The sequence below is a fragment of the Amblyraja radiata genome, chromosome 16 (assembly GCF_010909765.2).
Source record: "Amblyraja radiata isolate CabotCenter1 chromosome 16, sAmbRad1.1.pri, whole genome shotgun sequence".
In the NCBI taxonomy this organism is placed as follows: domain Eukaryota; kingdom Metazoa; phylum Chordata; class Chondrichthyes; order Rajiformes; family Rajidae; genus Amblyraja; species Amblyraja radiata.
In genome coordinates, this window is record NC_045971.1 from 12,060,996 (window position 1) to 12,079,926 (window position 18,931).

Sequence of the window (18,931 nt, forward strand, 5' to 3'; positions counted from 1 at the left end):
TTGAGACATAGTGTAAGCGATTTCAGATATGACATTTTCAAACATGACAAGTACTTGGAATGAAAATCAAGTTACCAGATGTGTACCAGAGATTGGTATTTTGCCCAGATCTGAAGACAATTGAGTGTACAATCAATAGTCATGGTTAGTCAAATGCTCCTATATCACATATGATAAAATGGAGAAACCAGTCTCTATTTCCTTGTTACCTATGTTCACAAGAGTTAAGCCTTCTTTCTAATAGTACAACCGTAAATAGAAAAGGACAGTCTCCAATATAACTCAGAGCAAGAGCGTTTCCTTTACATAATTTTAATTAAAATGTACTAATTGATTTGATATACAATTCAGAACCCTACCACAAATTCAGTAAATGTAAATATGAGCTAATACTACCTGTATATTTGAAAGTGAATAGTGAAATAGAAGTTTCAAAGAACATAATTCATGTTTAAAGAATCTTTCTGGTTTGTAATTCTTGGGGTGGAGCTGTCTTACATTCCAGATAAACTTGCGTAGATCAAAGAATTTAGTAGAGTTGTACGCAGTTTTCTTTTCTTGCATTATTTTTACTGTGTCACTGATTTCCATTTTGGACAGCACCTCCAAAGAACTACAGAACTTCACACTAAAGGAATAGCTGTTAAGGGCTTGCAACTGCATTTGCTTTCAGTTGCTCCTGCAGTTGCCAATAACTTTACTTCCAATCCCATTCCAAGCTGACCTTTAACTTAATTTTGCTTAGTGCAGGATTTAAACATTTACAATTTGCCATAGCATCTGTACAATAAAATACATCAAAGTATAATATTCTAGATCCATAATTCAAGGTATATAAGCTACATAAAATGCAAGAGAAGAGAACTTGAGTTGGAAATATTAAGTGCTAAAGACAAATGGACACATAGAACGGAGACGAGGATACAATTTTTCCTCAGAATTGTGAGTCTGTGGAATTCTCTGCCTCAGAAGGCTGTGGAGGCCGGTTATCTGGATACCTTCAAGAGAGCTAGATAGGGCTCTTAAAGGTAGTGGAGTCAGGGGATATGGGGAGAAGGCAGGAACGGGGTACTGATTGGGGATGATCAGCCATGATCACATTGAATGGCGGTGCTGGCTCGAAGGGCCGAATGGCCTACTCCTGCACCTATCATCTATTGTCAAAATTGAACAGGACTGCTCAATTATTGACCATTCCTAAATCGGAATCAAGAGATAAAAGTTGGTGAATGTGGGGAAAAATAAAGACTGGTTTTAATGGGTACTTGATCAATGAAGATTCAGCAGGCTGTGTGGCCCTCATGTACTGCATGACTGACAAATTTTGGAATGCTGCATCATTCCACACTAGAATCACTGTTTAGGAACAAGCATTTAAAGTATTGTATTTATAAAAGGAAAAGATGACCTTCATAGTTTACAATTTCCATTGATGAAAATGATTCTTTAAAGTTGCCACTGTACCATTGGTTTCTATCCAAACTACCATCACTGGCTATTTTGATCAAAACCAAAAATGATGGAAAAAGAGTTATGAGACTACAGATGCTGGAACATCAAGCAAAAAAACATTGAAGTCTAGACTATATACAGCAGTACTGCCATTTTATACAGGTGGCATGCGAGTGGGGGTGGGGCGCTCTGTGTAGAGAAGAGCAAGTTTCTCCAGCAATTTGCTTTTTGCTCAAATGCAGGAAAATCTCAGCAAGTAATCTAGAATCAGTAGGAGACAAGGCTGTTTCTATGACCAATCAGAACTATTCTGATTATTCTTGCAAAAGCAATTCTTGAGGACAGAACTATTCCCATTCCCCAATTAGTTTTCTATCAGATGACCAGCTTGTTCAACTGGGACTGCAGCAGTATCTTGGCTAAAACTAATCTAGATATTTGAATTCCTCATGAGATTAATAGATATACAAATCTGAAAAGCTCCTACAATTTTCTCATCAATTGCTAATGCAATCTATTGCTGTCTTTTCATCCTTCTCGCTCCACTGATGCCATCACCACATTTGGACTTTAAGTCATTTTTACCAAATCGATGTTCAGCTATTTAAGGCTGAACTTGTTTTACTTTAGGATTCTCTGCACTACACATTTGAGAAAGTTTTGCTCTTTTCTTTGAACCAATATTTACTTTAAAGAAATAAGGCATTTTAAAATTTCTAATGAATCAGAAATCTCAGTATGGGCAAGTACCTTTTCTGTGGATTTACAATCTAGTGTGGGGAAAGCTTATTTATAAGCATAGGAATGGGGAATGAGAATGATTCTACACCTAGCTTGGCAAGGAGGCTCTGAAAATGCACACTGCAAATACTTGGCACCAAGAACATATGTGACCATTTCTCAGCACCGGTGGATATATGTACAATTTCACTCTTATTTTCTCCCCTATGACCTTCAAATAAGATTGCAATATGTTAAGATCAAACTGAGGCCAAACTAAAATGCAGGAGACTTTGAAACCTTAGTTAAGGGATTCAGAATTAAAGGTAGACACAAAGTGCTGGAGTAACTCAGCGGGACAGGCAGCATCTCTGGAGAGAAGGAATGGGTGACGTTTCAGGTCTAGACTCTTCTTCAGAATTAATGCTTCTTAAAACCAGTTTTGATACCAATACCAAATCCTGTACTGTAATTTAAATGACAAATAAACGATCTTGGAATCAATCAATACGCAGAGGTTAGGAAGGGGAACAAGCCTTTATTGGCAGCAGAAATATTTGCAACAAGTTCCCTTCTCCACACCTTCCTCAAACACATCCACGAATGTCTGCAATTTGGTCACACACTGGCATCCAAACATACTGGTATGTAACGCAAACATTTATTCTCATAAAGATATCTTTAACATATAATGCATCCCAAGACAAGTTTACAGATATGGTTAAAAATAAGCCGATTCAAAATTACGTTTCCCCACCTCTTGATATTTTGCGACAGAAACCTTATTCCACAACTAAGCTTCATATTTCCACTATTAGGTTTGAGCATAATGTCCAAGCAAATTTAAATTACATATTTAATTTAATTGTAGATTGAAACCAATAATTCTCCAGACTCATTTCCTTTCATATTGTTATAATTTACAAGATTGCTGTTTACAGTTTAAAAAACATGCCTATAAGCATAAAGTATATTGTTGTCTCTGAATATAGATCAGTATTCAACTGGTCATTAACATTACAATGAACAAGTCAATTTGAAGTGCATGCTACTGATCTGTACAGGATAAATATTCCACTAAACCTCTAAATTATCTGAAATATACTGAAAAAGTTTTCAATTTACTTTTTGGAAAATGTTCATACGTGGGGAAGCTTTCTGGAAAATAGGTGCATAATTTCAAATTCCACTTGTGTCTGTAGTGTCACGACGCTGACGCTGAGTATTATTTTGAAGGAGTGTTGGTGTTGCTGGGGCTTGTCTTGGCATATCCAAACAAAAAGGGTTATATTTATTATATGCATTTCATCCTTTGCCCGCCTCATATCAAATACATACAAGTGTCATTCAATATCTTTACAAAACAAGGAATGGGAGCAGCTACCTCAGTGACTTCTAAACGTTAAATTACCAGATACAAGGTACTAAAAATCCATAAAATTGCACTAGTAGAAGTCAATTTTGGTCAACATGGTCAATTTTGATGGATCATTTGCAAAGCCATAAAACACTAGCCAGAACTCAAGGAAATTTCCTTCCAAGATGTATTTGCTAAATTGCCAAATTGATTGGTGTATACATGCACAATTTAAACTCAAACTGCATCACTCAGACTTGGGCTAAATTGCAAACCAAGGTCTGCAAGACTGTTCAATATTGACAAGGTCTGCTAGTGATCAGGCACATTCTCTACCCCCCCCCCCCCCCCCCCTCTAATTTAGAAAAGGGGCCATAAATAGTATTCGTATTCCTAATTTTTGGTTAGCTAGCAATTACAAATTGTAAATTTATTTTAGGTCTGCAAGTGTTATTTGGCAACTATTTCAAAAATAGAGCCATTCATTTATTAGTAAAATACTTTCATCAATGCCCACAATACCCGTTCTTACAAGTAGTGTCCCAAACCCATCTGTATTATAAAAAGGCACGTGGTGAGGAAACTGCTCCCACTCAAACTCTCTCACACAATCACACACACGCGGCTGGTCATGCAGAGACTTGGAGAAGTGGAATGGATCACTTGTGTTGTCCGAATTGATTGGTTAGCCACTCAAGACCCTCATAAATGCCATCACCGCTGGTAGCACATGTTGCCTGAATATACCATGTTCTTTGGCATATCTGGTGTAATCCCAATTTATCTGTGATTTCTGCAGCATTCATGGCATTGGGTAAATCCTGAAAGAACAAAGAAACTTGAGTGAAACAAGGTAGTTTTTCTGCATGAAAGCAAAGTGATGGCAAACAGCTTAAGGGCAAATGTTCTACATTTCTCCCCATACTGCTCACCAACCTCTCCTCAAACTCTAGAATGTGGCAGACAGAATCTCCAGTAAAAACGTGGAGCACTGCATCTCTCTTAAGTGTCTGACCTTTTTCTGAAACACACGTGCAACTGTCAGACCACAGACTTCACCCAGTATATATGTTTGTTAACTCAATAGATTGGTTATTAGTACAAGGGCCTTGTATCATCCACAGAGGAAAATCATACTAACTTTTACTTGATAGTTCAAGGAATATTGTTTTGTTAGCTTTAGTATTGGGCTAGCTAAGATCAGTTGAACATTGTATAGGAGCAGTGAGTTGGGTAATAATATGTCACTTCTGGAAATAAACTCAAAAAATACAAACTTGGGATCACAGCAATGTTATATTGCCTTAAATTCAAGATACAAAAAAGTATTTTCAACCGGCTTCCACCTGTATATAACACATCCAATGCACTCTTACATCAATATTCAAAAATATATTAACTAAAATATAAAAAGTAAAAGTAAAATAAAACTTATAGCACATGGGGTTTTAACACTGTCATCAGAATGCAGATATTTCACAATGCAGGGAGTAAAACTGGAAGGGAGAAAAAGCAAAAGGTCTCAGGACATTTGATCTTTTATTTAAAATTATCCTTAACAACATCAATAATTGTGTTCCCTTCTCCTAAAGCTTAGAACTATAGGCAGACACTTGAAACTCAAATTCTCCCAAGTGACCATGCTGTTCAAGCGAATCTTAAACATTTCTATCAGGGCCATGTGTTACTCAATTGGTGGAACTCTGGTCCAAGTCGTATGATCATGGTTCAACTCTATGCTGTAACACAACTAGTATTTTTCTCTTTGCACAACCTGTTGTACTTGTGGCTTGATTGTGCTCAAGCTGTGATATGACTGGATAGCACTCAAACAAAGATTTTCATTATCTCAGGAGACATGACAATAATAAACAAACATTTCACAAACTGTTATAAAGGAGTGTTGTATTGTGGAGGCACAATTTTTGGATAAAAGTCTCTGATGCTGCGCCTGTTCTTGCAGGAGGCAGCAAGAGATCTTGCAAATGCTTGAAAACCTTGCTGTATTTTTCATGGATAATGTTGGAAATCATGTGCCGTTTGTTGTAGTATTAAGGCAATGAAACCAAATAGTGATGCATTTCTTCAGCCGAGACTCCTGGTCTGCAAGTGCCTTACATTTACAGTCAACACCATGTGAATCAAATCTTAAGAAAAACAAAATATTGGGGTGAGGGGGCATCAGTGAAATTGTCAATTTAAATGGCTTTGGTGGAAGAGGTTAACAAGACAAAAGTATATTTTCAAATCACCTGCTTATTTGCCAAGACCAATAGCACTGCATCTCTCAGCTCCTCTTCATTAAGCATTCGATTCAATTCCTCCCTTGCCTCGTTGATGCGCTCTCTGTCATTGCTGTCAACCACGAATATTAAGCCTTTAAACAGAAAGCACGATGAGTGCAAAATATGGACTATCTAATGACAAAAATATTTACTGTACAGGTGAAGATAAAATAATAGTGATGGCTTTCGAGGGCAAGGTTTTACACTCAATTTTTACTTCCCATATAATTCAATGAAAAGAATCAATAATCAAATAAATTAGGTTTACTTTATTGCCCATTCTTTACCAGTGCAGACAACATTAATTTAATTTTACAAGACACCAAGAAGACACCTTTCAGAGACCAGCACAGGTTTAATGGTCAATGCCTCAGGTTTTAAAGCTGAAGGTACTATTAAACCAGCATCACAGAATGTTCAACTCATTACCATTAAAACGGGTTATTCTAGTGCCACAGAGAGCCAGTGTAATCCTTACTGGCCTGTTGGGATTTGGCATTGGCAAGAATCAATTTTACACCCTACATGCATTCATTGTAAAATCAACTTCAACACAGTAAATATCAAACAAGGCATAAAGCTGAAAGAAACAAATTTTCTCTATTTCCGTTGGTTGGAGCTGCCCAAAGTTTATACAATTTAAAAGTATTAAACAAAGACACAAACTTGTGCACATAAAAATAAAATGCTCCATCTCAAAATGAATTGATAATAGGTTTGTCTATTATTCCATTAAGACATTGACTAGTATTGACAATGCACTTCCAGGTTTAGGCCACATTGCACAGATCATGTGGCAATAAGGCATAGATTGGAAATGTCTGTCGAAATGGACTACTGGCAATCTTCATGTAGTCTCGCGGTTAGGAATTCTACAGAGACCAATTTAACAGTCAAGTTCAAACTTTAGGGCAAATAATTCATACCTTGCGTATTCTGGAAATAATGACGCCAGAGGGGTCTAATTTTATCTTGACCTCCCACATCCCAGACAGTGAAGCTCACATTCTTGTATTCAACTGTCTCCACATTGAAACCTGCAAATAATACATGGAGATGGATACCATACCAAAATCAAAACAAACATACACAAATGCCAGGAAAACAGCAGCAACGACCACTTGGTCTGCTACACACATTTCCTCACCCGTTGTTAGTTGCTATAATTTAACTTTGAAACTTTGATTTAAAGGAGAATACAGACAAAGAGGATGAAAAATCAGCATTAAAAGATCTCAATGTACATTTAATATCCCTTGAATTTCCACAGAAGGTGGTACCTATGTGGAACGAACTGCCAGAGAAAGTGGTTGAGGTGGGTACATTTAAAAAGACAAGGACAGGAAAGGTTTTGAGTGAAATGGGACTAATTTAGTTAAGCAACTTGGTCGGCAGGGACGAGTTGGGCCGAAGGTCCTATTTGCGCCATATATCTGATTGATCAAAAAGGATACGTGCTCCTTATGTGAAATAGTTCAGATTCAAACAAAGCACCATGGTCACCAACAATGCTAAGCATTTATCTCATATGGTCGACCAAATAATGAACATTGATTTGACTATGAGCAGTCTATCAATCATATGGGTCGGGTATACTCTCCAAGCTCACCACAGTGATGCTTGAAGTGCAAGTCTACTTATACTGCAGTTTGATTTTTCAAAAAGGAGAAGTTTGTCCTCCAGTCTGGTCACTCACCCAATTGACTGAAAATCTAATCTTCATTTGTTTTTTTTAATTTCTAACACACAGCATACAGTTTACACTGCACCGGACATTGGTCTAAACTTTAACAATTCCCCATTCAACCACATGATTCAAAACTGGGTATGGAGTTCAGGGGAATAAAGGTTATAGAACCAGACACAGAATAGGTTTAGGTTTACTATCGTCACATGTACAGGAGGTACAGTTAAAGGCTTTATTTTGCATGCTATCCAAATAGATCAGATATACCATAACCACAATCAAGTCAAACTCAAATACGATACAGCAAAGGGGAAGATACAGAGTGCAGTTTCATTGACTCAATTAGGAGAAAAGATTGGGGCAGTCAGCATCTTGTTTCTAGAGGGTTGATGTTTAGGTAATCCAGTTGAAGATGGTCTTTCCAACCTACTCTCCACCTGGAGTGAGAGCAAGACTGGGCTGCGGGATGGAATCATGGACATATGAACCATATGTCCTTGGTTGAGATTACTTCGAATTATTCCTTTCAGAGTGTATTGATTTCCTCAGTCCTCAAATTGCCCCTTACATTTAAGGCGGGATGAACCCTTGTGTGTTTGTGCCACTCATCCCGCAGGTGCCTATAAAAGTTTTATTTCTTTGTAGACGTGATGAAATTTCCAATCAAAGTATGCATTGCATTTACAATTTATTAGATTCCAGGTGCCCTCAACAAACAATTTATTAGATTCCAGGTGCCCTCAACAAACAAGTTATCCGATAGAGAAGAAATCCTACAAGTGTGCATGTTCCAATTAATTTTGCAACAAATTTCCCAGACAAGTAACGAAATGTAATAGCATTTTGTATTTAAAAAAATGATCCAAGGTTATTTGAGAAAGTTGCCAAGTTCATCAAGGTGGATCAAAATTGTCAGAGACGGGCCACTTACACAAATTTGCAAGTATTCGTGTCAAAAAACTAGTATAAATTGTGGCAATTTTACATCTAAATGCCAGGGGAGCATGGTGGGCCAGCAGTGATCCAGACTCGATCTTAATGCTGCATTCACATTCTTATGTGCCTGTGTGAGTTTCCATCGAGTGCTTTAGTTTCCTTTCAGCTCCCAAATACAGTCTAGTAGGCCAAATGGCCACTAACTCACTACCAAGTGGCAAAAATAATCAAAAGGGAGTTGATTGGCGTGCAAGTGAGCAAGTTGCAGGGATGCAAGGAAAATAAGATGTGGAAACCAGACTAATGAATTGGCATGGAACAAATCACCTCCTGTGTTGCAATATGTTGGTTAAATTAACAAGGAAGTCGTCCTCATTTCCACTAACTGAATGCAACCAATAGTAAATACCACAATAGACACCAAATGCTGGAGTCACTCAGCGGGATAGGCAGCACCTCTGGATAGAAGGAATGGGTGACTTTTCGGGTCGAGACCCTTCTTCAGACTGATGTCAGGGGAATGGGCGGGACAGAGATAGAATGTAGTCAGAGATGGTAAGATTGGTGGGAGATCTGGGAAGGGGAGGGAAGAGAGAGGGAAAGCAAGGGCTACTTGAAGTTAGAGAAGTCAATGTTCATACCGTAGCGGGGTGTAAGCTACCCAATCGAAATATGAGGTGCTGTTCCTACAATTTACGTTGGGCCTCACTCTGACAATGGAGGTGGCCCAGAAAGGTAAGTGTGGGAATGGGAGGGGGAGTTAAAGTGCTGAGCAACCGGGAGATCAGGTAGGTTTAGGCAGACTGAGCGGAGGTGTTCAGCGAAAAGTTCGTCGAGCCTGTACTTGGTCTCACCAATATACAGGAGTCCGCACCTGGAACTGCGGATATAGTAGCTGAGGCTGGAGGAGGTGCAAGTGAACCTCTGCCTCACCTGAAATGACTGTCAGGATCCTTGGACAGAGTCGAGGGGAGTGGTAAAGGGACAGGTGTTGCACCTCCTGCGGTTGCAGGGGAAAGTGCCTGGGATGGGATGAGTTGACCAGGGCGTTGCGGAGGGAATGGTCTCTGCGGAAAGCAGAAAGGGGTGGAGATGGGAAAATGTGGCTTGTAGTGGGATCCTGTTGGATTGCTAGTAGTGGGATCCCGCTGAGTTACTCCAGCATTGCGTCTATTTTTGATTTAAACCAGCATCTGCAGTTCTTTCCTACGCACGTATCACAATGTCGGACTAGGCCATTTGGACAAAATTAGATACTCAATTTTCTGACCTCCTTTATCATCAAAGATCATGCATTACCCATTGAGAACAGCTCTTGCGTTAAAAGTTACAGCTTGTTTTAATATTCATAAAAGTTTAACTTACCAATGGTAGGGATAGTTGTCACCACTTCTCCAAGTTTAAATTTATACAGTATTGTGGTTTTCCCCGCAGCATCCAGTCCCACCATAAGGATGCGCATCTCCCTTTTTCCAAACAGATTCTTGAGAGCTGTAAACAAATTTCCCATGGTGTCTTATGTTTCTTTAATCAATCTGTAAAAGAAAACAACATCTTAATTTTGTACTACAGTAAAATAACCATATAACAATTACAACACGGAAACAGGCCAGCTCGGCCCTTCTAGTCCGTGCCGAACACTTATTCTCCCCTAGTCCCATCTACCTGCACTCAGACCATAACCCTCCATTCCTTTCCCGTCCATATACCTATCCAATTTATTTTTAAATGATAAAATCGAACCTGCCTCCACCACTTCCATTGGAAGCTCATGCCACACAGCTACCACTCTCTGAGTAAAGAAGTTCCCCCTCATGTTACCCCTAAACTTCTGTCCCTTAATTCTCAAGTCATGTCCTCTTGTTTGAATCTTCCCTACTCTCAATGGGAAAAGCTTATCCACGTCAACTCTGTCTATCCCTCTCATCATTTTAAAGACCTCTATCAAGTCCCCCCTTAACCTTCTGCGCTTCAAAGAATAAAAACCTAACTTGTTCAACCTTTCTCAGTAACTTAGTTGCTGAAACCCAGGCAACATTCTAGTAAATCTCCTCTGTACTCTCTCTATTTTGTTGACATCCTTCCTATAATTAGGCGACCAAAATTGTACATCATACTCCAGAATTGGCCTCACCAATGCCTTGTACAATTTTAACATTACATCCCAACTTCTATACTCAATGCTCTGATTTATAAAGGCCAGCACACCAAAAGCTTTCTTTACCACCCTATCTACATGAGATTCCACCTTCAGGGAACTGTGCAGAGTTATTCCTAGATCCCTCTGTTCAACTGCATTCCTCATCTCACTACCATTTACCATGTACGTCCTATTTTGATTTGTCCTGCCAAGATGTAGCACCTCACACTTATCAGCATTAAACGCCATCTGCTATCTTTCAGCCCACTCTTCCAAATGGCCTAAATCGCTCTAAACTTTGAAAATCTACCTCATTATCCGCAACACCACCTATCTTAGTATCATCTGCATACTTACTAATCCAATTTACCACACCATCATCCAGATCATTGATGTACATGACAAACAACAGAGGACCCAACACAGATCCCTGTGGCACCCCACTAGTCACCGGCCTCCAACCTGACAAACAGCCATCCACCATTACTCTCTGGCATTTCCCATTCAGCCACTGTTGAATCCATAATAGGAATCAAACATCCTATGAAATATAGGATGTTTGATTCCTTCTTTGGGCAAGGCCTACTTCATCAAGATGCACATAATCAAGCTTCCCTCTGATACTCGGATTCAGAGTTAGACATGAAAACAGGCCCTTTGGCTGGTGATCAACAATTACACTAACCCCATTTTATTCTCCCCCGCATTCCCATCATACCTCAGATTCCATTGCTCCCCTTTACACTAGAAGCAAATCTTGCTCAACATGAACCCACTAAAATTGGTGTATAATAAACACCTTAAAATGTCTGCACTTTAATAGTTCCCAGGCCCAAACTTGTTATCGCCAAATTTCCCAATCTTTCTCTACCTCACTCCTGCCTTGGATAGCTGTCTTTTCCTTGAAACACCCAACTTATCCTCATCCACTATCCCATTTCCATCACCTTGCTGAACTTGTTCTCATGTGATAATGCATTCATCAGCAGTTACTCGAAACAAGTATGACTGTCCTCTCAAGGAGGACGCCTGTGCGTGACTTTGTTTAACGTGGGGAGACTGGTGCGCAGACAGCCACTACATGGTCCTTGATAGATCTGGGTCAGAATCCAGTGGCATGGAATCCAGGACGACCGGGGACCATTTTCTGCTGCAGCCTTCATCAGCCTTCCTAACCGTTGTGATGGACCACTAAAGTCAGCCATCATCCTCCACCTGTTCCACCGTTGAGGTTTTGGTTGGACTGTGCTTTGTCAGAGACCTCCCCCTCGACCGTACCGCCATGGGTGACCCTACCAGGAGCATAGCTCCATATGGCATCGCTCGCAGGACCACACAAGCTTCTCCACCATGACAAGGTGACAACCCACAGAGAATGTGAAAGGTCCAAGCAATGCCAATCTCTGGATACATGAAACATTCCTTATTTCAATCCAACTCAAGTTATTCCCTCTCCTATGGGTGCTGTCGGTATGGAATTTGTACGTTCTCCCCATGACTGCATGGATTTTCTCTGTGATTTTCGGTTTCTTCCCACACTCCAAGGTTTGTAGATTAATTGGCTCAGTACAAGTGTAAATTGTCGCATGTGTAGGATAGTGTTAATGTGCGGACTCAGTGGGCCATAGGGCCTGTTTTCACGCTGTATCACTGAACCAAATTAAGTATACTGCATTTAGTGCTTGTGGCATAGTCTCCATTACAATGGCAAAACCAAACAAGCTAGGTAACCACTTCCAAACACCTCAAGAGTGTTTTATTATCATACGTCTCAAAACCGAACAATGAAATTCTTAGTAGCAGCTGCACAACAAATGTAAACATCGTACTCTGTAAACACCAGAATAAACAAAAAGTTCAGTATATAAAAATACCTCTTCTGCTTACATGCATGACCAAGATTCCTTTTACCTATCATTTCAATTCTCCACGGGGGCCCGATATGCACAATCAAATAAGATCAAATAGAACAAGTTGTCCTACAACTTTAGGCTGTGCACGCCATACGCAAGAAGAAGAATTCTCCACTACACTGTGAGGGAAGGCAAGTTTCCCACCGTGAGGGAAGGCACCAAAGTCAGTCATCTTCCTCTGGTGTTCACCCGTGGTCGGGGCTTCCGGAGCCCTCCGCAGTCGCCGCTATGGGCAGCCCGCCGCTCAGGCTCGCTAGCCGGGATGATGGAACTCCGGCATCGGAACGGGAGGCCTACCTCAGCGGCTTGGACCTCCGAATCGGCTGCTTCCCACCGGAGTCCATGGCTCCCGACGTCCCCAGGCCGCGCCGGGCAGAGGTTCACGCTGGCGGCCGTCGGCAAAGGGCTCCAGAGACTCCACAATGTTGGAGTCAGCGCTGCCCGCGTTGGGAGCACAGCGAACCAGAGCTCCGCGATGTTGGAGCAGCGGGCCCAACGCTCCGGAGCTCCAAATGGCGATCCAGGTAGGTATCGCCCAGTCTGCGGTGAATCCAGTGCCGCACCGCCACTGCCGAAGCTCTGGTCCGGCCCCCGGTCGGAAAGGCCACACCGATCCAGTGGCAGGCCACGAGGAGGGGGGGGGGGGGGCGCTGGGACACCACTCGGCGAAATAGTCGCATCCTCGCCAGGAAGCGACTGGGAAACGGTTCCCCCCTCCCCCACACAGAAAATCTAAAGAATCCCCAAAACAAACTGTTCAGACAAACTAAAATTTAAAAAAGGATAGGAAAAATCTTAGAGATTTCCCTGCATAAGGTCATAAGGAATAAGAGCAGAATTAGGCCATTTCAGCCCATCAAGTCTGCTCCACTGTTCAATCGTAGCTGATCTCTCTCTCCCTCCTAAACCCATTCTCCTGCCTTCTCCCCATAAACCGACACCTGTTGTAATCAAAAATCTTTCCATCTCTGCCTTAAAAACATCCACTCACGGCTCCACAGCCTTCTGTGGCAAATAATTCCACAGATTCACCACCCTCTGACTAAATAAATTTCTCCTCATCTCCTTTATGAAAGAACATCCTTTAATTCTAGTCCTAGACTCTCCCACTAGTGGAAACATCCTCTCCACATCCACTCTATCCAAGGCTTTCACTATTCTGTATGTTTCAATGAGGCCCCCCCCCCCATTCTTCTAAACTCCAGCAAGAACAGACCCAGTGCCGACAACCAATTATCATAGGTTAACCTACTCATTCATGGGATCATTCTTGTAAACCTCCTCTGGACCCTCCCCAGAGCCAGCACATCCTTCCTCGGTTATGGTGCCCAATATTGCTCACAATATTCCAAATGTGGCCTTACCAGTTCCTTAAGAGCCTTTTATATATAAGTCCTCTTGAAATAAATGCTAGCATTGAGTTTTCTTTCTTTACTACCGATTAGACTTGCAGATTCACCTTTTGGGAATTCTGCACCAGCACTCCCAAATCCCTTTGCACCTCAGATTTCTGGTTTCTCACCCCATTTAGAAAATAGTCTATGCCTATATTCCTACTACCAAAATGCATGACTACCCACTTTACTACACTATACTCCATCTGCCACTTCTCTGCCCACTCTCCCACCCTGTCCAAAATGTGCAGGAAAGAACTGTAGATGCTGCTTTAAATTGAAGGTAGACACAAAATACTGGAGTAACTCAGCAGGACAGGCAGCATCTCTGGAGAGAAGGAATGTGTCCGAAGAAGGGTCTCGACCCGAAATGTCACCCATTCCTTCTCTCCAGAGATGCTGCCTGTCCCGCTGAGTTACTCCAGCATTTTGTGTCTACCCTGCTTTCTCTACACTACCTGCCCCTCCACCTATTTTCGTACCATCCACAAACTTTGGCACAAAGCATTCAATATACAACGCCTTTAATATACAACGTGAAGAGTAGCAGCCCCAGCACCGATCCTTGCGGAACTCCACTAGTCACTGGCAGCCAACCAGAAAAAGGCCCCTTCATTGCCACTCTGTCTTCTGCCATCCAGCCAACCTGCAATCCATGCTAGTATCTGCCCATTGATACCGTGGGCTCTCATCTTCCTAAGCAGCCCAACGTGTGGCACCTTAACAAATGCTTTCTGAAACTCAGTAAACATCATCTACTGAAGGTAGGCACAAAATACTGGAGTAACTCAGCAGGACAGGCAGCATCTCTGGAGAGAAGGAATGTGTCTATACCTCCCCCCTTTTACCTCTTCTTCAAGCCTCCACCTTTTAAGCCAGCTATGAATGGCTAACTGTAATGTTACATTTTTTTAAAATATCAAGTGTACCACCCGACCTTGCATTTCCAGCAATGCAGTATTAAAATTATACAAGTAAACCAGCTTACACTTTCACAAAAAAGAAAAACAGCTTGCAATTATTTGGGAAAACATTTTAAAGCAAGTTTTTCAAATTTAGGACAAAGGATTTCTCATGCACATTAACTTCCAACAAGTATTTGTTGACAAGCTAACATTTCATTCTAATAGCCAAATGACAGGCTATCCACTGGTGTAAACATCAACAAGACATCACCAATAAGACTACTTCAAAAACACATGATTTGGAACAGTCTATTTGATTAAAATTGTATATACAATTTTAATTAGACAATTAGCTTCTTCAAGTTATCCAGCAGCAATAACTTGTTAATTGCCAATCTTAAATGTAATCAGTGCTTGAAATTAGGAGAACAATGTCAAAATTTACACCCCGAATTCATGAAATATGTTTTTCAAAATTTGTCAGTAAAACAGTTAATTTCCCCCAAACCTTGACCTGTTTATTCCCATTTCCTACTCCACTTCCAACCACAACAAAACCTGGGGGAGACTGGCAAATGTAGCCTCAAGAATCGGGACAGACATATTTTAAGAAGAATGTGGGCACCGAGTTCTCACCCAATTCAAGTCACATGCCAAGCAAACTTTTCAATAGAGGAAAGTCACTCCCAACCAGACTATTGCACAACCTATGGGATAGTGTTTCCTGCTTAGTATCACCGTGGACACATCACAGGAAGTTAAACAAAAAGACATGCCTGCGCTCCGATTAACTTTTGACGAATTAAAAACATGTTTTATTCATAAAAATAAGAAAAACAGCGCAACCCATGTTGCCATCAAACCAATACATGCAGTCTATAATGCACCGATACTGCCCACGTTTCCTCTTCAAACTACAGGCCCATAAAGTGCTTGGTCAGGCCGCCACCATGCCTGCTTCCTGGATGATGCTGGAGTAGGGATCGCCCCACCTCGGAGGCCAGCGGATATCCGGGCGGGCGGGCGGGCGGCTGGGCCTAGGCCTCTCGCCCCTCTCTGGCCCATTTCACTTCATCTTTCAGACGACGCCGAGTATCGTCGCCTCCCTTTCCTTCCCGCGACTTGTCGGACATCCCAGCGGAGAGCGGGACCCTTACCTCCGGCGCGGTTCTTTCTCTCCTTCGCTCGCCTTCCTCCTGGCCGTCACTGCCGGCTGAACCGTCCACCGCTTGCTGCACTTCCCCCCCCCCCAGTGACGCCGTGCGTGCGTGATGACGTTGTACGTGGGCGTCAACGGCCCGTTCCGCCACTCAGCGGCCGCCGTGCCAACGCCTTGTGGCAACCTTCAGTTTGGTGTTGGTACACACAATTGCTGGGGAAACTCAGCGGGTGCAGCAGCATCTATGGAGCGAAGGAAATAGGCGACGTTTCGGGCCGAAACCCTTCTTCAGAATCAGTTTGGTGTTTCCTGGCCAATCCTTGGCTTGATCATAGCCTGATACACTCAGTCACACTGAGGGGCAGAGACTAGTTGGCTCAATCATACGTGTTGCAGCAGAGTTGCCTGATGCACTCAGTCACACTGAGGGACAGAGACCGGCGGGGGCATCCCTCAAACAAGGGAAATGAATGCCACTGCAGGGGGCTACATCAGGGTTTAAAGATAGGTGCAAACACTACTCAGTATGACAGTATAGGCACTGAGAGTTGAAGAGTTTTTAGTTTTATATACTTTATAATGAATAAGGTTTATTTTTGGAAATAACAGGCAAAGGATGCCCACGTGAAATCAAATTTAGCCAGAATGTCACGACAATATGTTTAAGAAGGAACTGCAGATGCTGAAAAATCGAAGGTAGACAAAAGTGCTGGAGAAACTCAGCGGGTGCAGCAGCATCCATCTATGGAGCGAAGGAAATAGCCAACGTTCTTCAGTCTCTGAAGAAGGGTTTCGGCCCGAAATGTTGCCTATTTCCTTCGCTCCATAGATGCTGCCTCACCCGCTGAGTTTCTCCACCACGTTTGTCTACCTGTCACGACAACTATGTCAAGCCAATGTTGAAGAGTTTTATTTGTGCCGTTTTTAAAAATATATATTTATATTCTGTATACAGTTTATTTTTGGAAATAACAAGTCAAGTGACAAGCCCTGTGAAATCAAATTTAACCAGTGTGTCACTTTGTTCACAGTTATTAAATATTTTTTCAATTGGTTTGGTTTTACTTTAAGAATGTTGGGCAATCCTCAACCAATCTTGCCCAAGTTCCTTCCCTGAAAGACCAGTCAAGACTGTTTCATTATCATATGTTCCAAGAAACGAAATAATGAAATTCTTATTTAGAGCAGCATAGATAATATATAATAAACCCAAAAAATCAATAAATGAATAACCACACTATGAGTGTGAACAATTTCAATACTAATACATGATATTAAAAAATATTATACAATTAACTTGGAGGAAGGGAGAATACATTTGAGAGTGCAATGTTGGGTTTACTAATCATATTCTTGCTTGTTCAACATCAGGCTAAACTGGAAATATAAACTTAACATCAATGTTATCATTCCGTGTTGAGGAATGCTACAGCATTTCTGCTAATTTTTAATATATGCTGGAAATACTCAGCAGGTCAGGATTCCTCCGGGAAGAAAGCTGATGTTTCAGGTCAAAGAGCTTTTGTCAGAACTGTGAAGAAACATAGAAAATAGGTGCAGGAGTAGGACATTCGGCCCTTCGAGCCTGTACCGCCATTCGATTTGATCATGGCTGATCATCCAACTCAGTATCCCATCCCTGCCTTCTCTCCATACCCCCTGATCCCTTTAGCCACAAGGGCCACATCTAACTCCCTCTTAAATACAGCCAATGAACTGGCCTCAACTACCTTCTGTGGCAGAGAATTCCACAGATTCACCACTCTCTGTGTAAAAAATGATTTTCTCATCTTGGTCCTAAAAGACTTCCCTCTTATCCTTAAACTGTGACCCCTAGTTCTGGATTTCCCCAACAACGGGAATAATCTTCCTGCATCTAGCCTGTCCAACCCCTTAAGAATTTTGTAAGTTTCTATAAGATCCCCCCTCAATCTTCTAAATTCTACCGTGTACAAGCCGAGTCTGGATAGATTGGATAGTCTTTCTTCATATGAAAGTCCTGCCATCCCAGGAATCAGTCTGGTGAACCTTCTCTGTACTCCCTCTATGGCAAGAATGTCTTTCCTCAGATTAGGAGACCAAAACTGTACGCAATACTCCAGGTGTGGTCTCAACAAGACCCTGTACAACTGTAGTAGAACTCAAATCCTTTTGCTATGAATGCTAACATACCATTTGCTTTCTTCACTGCCTGCTGCACCTGCATTCCTACTTTCAATGACTGGTGATGAAGATGAAAGAAGGTTGTTAAACTGCAGAGTGTATAGGGTAGAGGTGATGTCTCTGATAGGATAAAGAGCAGTCCGATATAATTCCAGACTTAAGCGTTCTCCATCAAGTACACTTGCTTTTTGGAATTTAATATGGAAACTCCTATCATGTGTTCCAGATCTTAACATTCCGATGAAAAATATTCGTCCCTCACTTCCACTCCAGCTCTATTGCATTTTTTAAATCAGTGACCTTCAGTTACAAATCCTTTTCCAATAGGAAACAAAATTCTCTCTGCTTCCTCCATCAAAATCTCTCATGATTTTGAATACTACTGTTAAATTTAAAGTCTGAAGAAGGATCCCGATCTGAAACGTCGTCTATCCATGTTCCCTCGAGATGTTGCCTGATCTACTGAGTTACTTCAGCACTTTGTATATTTTAAAATTTCCACCCACCCCTTTTGACCTTTCTAATATGCTCTCCACTGAGGTTACATGACTCAATGATTTCACCCTGACAAACCTCTTCTGCACTCCCTGAATATTTTCTCATAGGAATTGCACATAATATTCCATATAAAACCAGTGATTTGTAAAGTTTTGCCATAGTATATTATTTTTGCTCTTGTCAACATAGCCAAGGGATCTGCTTTCCCAAACATGTTCTCAACTTTCCTACCCTCAGGTCCTCTTGTTGTTGCACTTCCTTAATGTAGTTACATTTTAGGTTTAACTGCAATGTAGTTAATATTGTCTTGTGTACCTAGGCT

General features: G+C 41.4%; 1 protein-coding gene across 3 annotated transcripts in view; it reads right to left on the reverse strand.

The window, feature by feature from the left end:
- Window positions 1–296: 296 nt before the first annotated feature.
- The window catches only part of LOC116981909 (ADP-ribosylation factor 2-like), a 50,315-nt gene continuing 31,680 nt past the window's right edge, over window positions 297–18,931 (reverse strand). Inside the window, exons 1-5 of one of the 3 annotated variants that reach the window (XM_033035097.1) lie at window positions 15,947–16,062; window positions 9,803–9,972; window positions 6,741–6,851; window positions 5,782–5,906; window positions 297–4,350 (exon numbers count right to left, since the gene is read on the reverse strand). In XM_033035097.1, coding sequence (XP_032890988.1) covers window positions 4,189–4,350; window positions 5,782–5,906; window positions 6,741–6,851; window positions 9,803–9,947 — 543 coding nt within the window. In that variant the 5' untranslated portion in view covers window positions 9,948–9,972; window positions 15,947–16,062 and the 3' untranslated portion in view covers window positions 297–4,188. Of the gene's footprint in view, window positions 4,351–5,781; window positions 5,907–6,740; window positions 6,852–9,802; window positions 9,973–15,425; window positions 15,755–15,946; window positions 16,063–18,931 lie in introns of those variants that run through there. The other 2 variants (XM_033035098.1, XM_033035099.1) reach the window with 2 other exon arrangements.